At 41.7% G+C, this 3,550-nt stretch overlaps 1 protein-coding gene across 1 annotated transcript in view; it reads left to right on the top strand.

The window, feature by feature from the left end:
* The window catches only part of LOC107041317, a 5,901-nt gene extending 3,630 nt beyond the window's left edge, over positions 1-2,271 (top strand). The window contains exon 3 of the mRNA XM_015261812.1: positions 1,524-2,271. Coding sequence (XP_015117298.1) covers positions 1,524-1,896 — 373 coding nt within the window. The 3' untranslated portion in view covers positions 1,897-2,271. The remainder of the gene's footprint in view (positions 1-1,523) is intronic.
* The last annotated feature ends 1,279 nt before the right edge of the window (positions 2,272-3,550 follow it).

Here is a 3,550-nt window from a genome sequence, read left to right as displayed (position 1 = left end):
TGCTAGGGCCTCTAAAGATGGTTTTGAACCACGGGTGACTCCTAGACCCCAATGTTCTATAGATACTCCTAGACCCCATTGTCCTCCTAGACAATGATGTCACAACTCTGCTTTTCAATTGAAAACAGATATCATCTTTAGAGACATTTGTCATGTTTAGAGGCTCTAGCACGTCATTTCTCGACCCGCTCTTTCATTTGAGCCCAAAAAAACATTCATATCTTGTCTGACATCGCTGCTACAAACTCGGGTCTACAACTCGGGCCTTCAATTGAAAGCCCGAGTTGAAGACCCGAGTTTGTAGCAAAGATGTCAGACAAGATTGAACAACAGTGTTAATTCATTCATTTACCCCCGCTTCCGATTGATCATTGAAACGCGATCGTCAGAAATTGATATGTGGATGCGGATAAGTATTTTTTTCGTTTTCAAGTAACGGTGTGGAAGTGACCGTTGTCGGAAGTGACGCGATCGTCAGAAATTGATATGTGGATGCGGATGAGTATTTTTTTCGTTTTCAAGGAATGGTGTGGAAGGACGGTTGTACAGATCGATCATTCGTTCGCTTCATCCTCATTTCATTGAATTTTGACTTCTATGTAGGATTATCTTCTTTGAATTACTCCTTCAATTGTTGCATCCATGACGAAAGCATCAAAATGATGTGAAAATGGGTGCGTACGCGACACGGAAGAGGTTCGAGCGGACTGCGCGCGCCGCGCATCCTCCCGCGTTCACCTGGTGGACCATATTTCGACAACGGATTGATGGATTTTGATTTAAAAAATTGATCATTATTTATTACACAAAAAGGAACAACTTTTGTCATGAACATTTTCTTCTATTTGCCAATGTTTCCCATAAAAAAAAAATCATCAAAAAAACCACTTAATTTGTTTATAACTATTAATTGCACGCACTTACCTAAAAAATACCATTGGATTCGGATTTCTCATACCCGAAAACATAAGAAAACACCTCAAAACCTTACCGCACTAGAAGTGCACACGGCAAGGGGGTATTGCGTGTGGACTATATAAGTTTAACTGTTGCCTCTTTTTTGGGGTTCACTCCAGCTGCGTCCACGTCGCAAACCCTGGGTAACCCTGGGTAACCCTGGGAACCCTGGCTCTGAAAATTTAATTCCTGAAGTAACTAATTTAACTAAATAAATCTAAATTTAAATTATCAAATTAGATCAGTTAAATTACATAAATAATTTTAAATTAAAAAAATTGCTGTAAGAAGGACAGTGGAGGTAATGGAACATCTTATAACTAAAGAAATCAATAATTCTAATAGTTATAAACGCAAAGGAATTATAGATGAATTGACCCATACAACTTAGAAGCGTTTACCATGGAGGACTAGAGAGAATTAGAAAGGACTTAAATCTTGACACGGGCACCAGCTCCTTAGGGAGCTTGCTTCTGCGGTTACAGGGCCGGGGGCCGCTTTTCCAGTAATACTCAAAGAAGGATTTTCCTATCGGTTTGTGGTCACGCTCAGCCTGCTATTTACAGGTATCCTTACGGGCACGATTCTTACGACCCTTACGGCAAGCGGACGAACTACTGGGAGCGACCATATGCGTCCTACGACAGGCTTGACGACACACGGTACAGGGAGCAGGATTTGGATCACGCGAGCTTCAAGGAGGCCCCCAGGAGTGACGAGGGCGTGAGGACTGCTGCCAACTCCGTGGAAGGGAGGTCAACGGACAAGCTACCCTGGCCTGTCCAAGTCGGGACTGAGCTCAATATCAAGGATAATGAGAGGGTCACTGGGAGGAAGGTCTTCGGACAGCAGGAGGACTACGAGCGCTTCCGCCAGAACTCCAGGATGGAGAGGGAGGGGAATGGAGAGGCTACCGATGCCGGCAATAATCGAGATTAACTTCTAGGTTTTAGTTAAGATGATGTTGTAGGGGTCAATTATTAGATATGTCTAACTTTGAGGCGGAATTCGGACGCATGGTGGAGGGTTTCCAATAATTGAGATTTAGCTTCGTCAGCTTGTCGGAGTGGCCTTTTATGGTGAGAATGGAAGTCATGAGGAAATTCTGTTTCACTTCGCGCGGTAATGAATGACTGAACGGAAACAGTAAAATTTTACGGTTATTGGAGTGGAGTTTGCAGATATTCTCTTGGCGTTCTTTATCTATTTATGATTTTTTTTTCATTAGGGAGTAATTCTAGTGGATTTTATACAATATTTGTATTAAACAGTATTTTTGTGTATTTAGAACAATAAATTCATTGAAATAATTAATTTAATGGGCTCATTAGGGTGTCCTAATTATTTCGACGTGAAAATGGTGTGCTTTTTGTAAAAATATTGTGTTGAAAAGTGTGATGCAAGGAGTGGAATTTGACTTGACCGGGAGTCGAACCTGGGGCCTTGAGGTTGTGAATCTTATGCTGCTACTTTTTTTTAAGCGTTTACTCATTCACTTAATAGTTAATTAATAAACTCTTAAATTCATAGCAAAAAATCGTTTTGAAAACACATGGCTGCGAAGCAGCATCTGTGCACGGAGAGAAATTTTTGATAAAAACTATTCTATCGTTCTATAAAAGTGTATCAGTCATCGTTTCCTCATTTCTATCCCGAAATTTAGTAAAAATTGATATATGATGATCAAATTTTTTCTACGTTCGAGAAATTTTATCCTGACGCATAATAAATTTTACCCTTCCAGTCCAATAATTTTTCTGCAGATAACAACAAAAATTCTAGAACAGTTGGTAAATTTTACTCTACCGGCACGGTTATTTTTATCTTTATCAGGATAAAACTTCTCTAACGTAGAATAAAATTTAATCACCGCATATTAATTTTTACTAAATTTCGGGATAGAAATGAGGAAACGATGACTCGTGCTACATTTTTATAGAACGGTAGGATAATTTTTATCAAAAATTTCTCTCCGGGTATCCATCGCGTGCCATCCATAGGTAGAGTACCTATTTCCCCTGCTCTGTCAAGCTAGATCCCTGCACTAAATTACAGACACCTCCCCCACCATCAGCAGACCCTCGACACCTCATACCTTCTGTCGCCAGGGAAATCGCGGACCGAGGTTTTCAACATAAATAATAACTCCAGGGCTCGATGTAAGTGGCTTCAACATCAGTCTTCAAAATGCACTCATACATCCTCAGCCTCCTTAGCATGAGAGGCACCACGATCGGTAAAGTAGACCTCTCCGAATCTCCCGGCATCGCATCTCCTCCATCCCCTGTCGCCCTCTGCGGGAGCATCTCCCACCTCCCACATCATGAAGGAGAGAAACATCTCATCGTCCCTCTCCAAATACATAACGAACTCCACCTGTCGATCTCCCAAAATAAAAAACTCCCACAAAACCCCACCTGCCCGGTCCCCAAAATTCCCTCCGTAAACTCCCTTCCGCAATAACTATCTTCGAAATTGTCCCGAAAAAAAAAATTCAGTTACAAGACCCGATCAGCCCTTCGAAGCGTAAAGATCACCGATCAATTTACCGAATTGCCCTCAAACCGGAGTGCGATCCTCCCCCCCCCCCCCC

Source organism: Diachasma alloeum, unplaced genomic scaffold, assembly GCF_001412515.2.
Source record: "Diachasma alloeum isolate Michigan unplaced genomic scaffold, Dall2.0 Dall_scaffold_00362, whole genome shotgun sequence".
In the NCBI taxonomy this organism is placed as follows: domain Eukaryota; kingdom Metazoa; phylum Arthropoda; class Insecta; order Hymenoptera; family Braconidae; genus Diachasma; species Diachasma alloeum.
The sequence above is the reverse complement of the archived record's forward strand: the minus strand, read 5'-3'. Positions and strand labels throughout refer to the sequence as shown.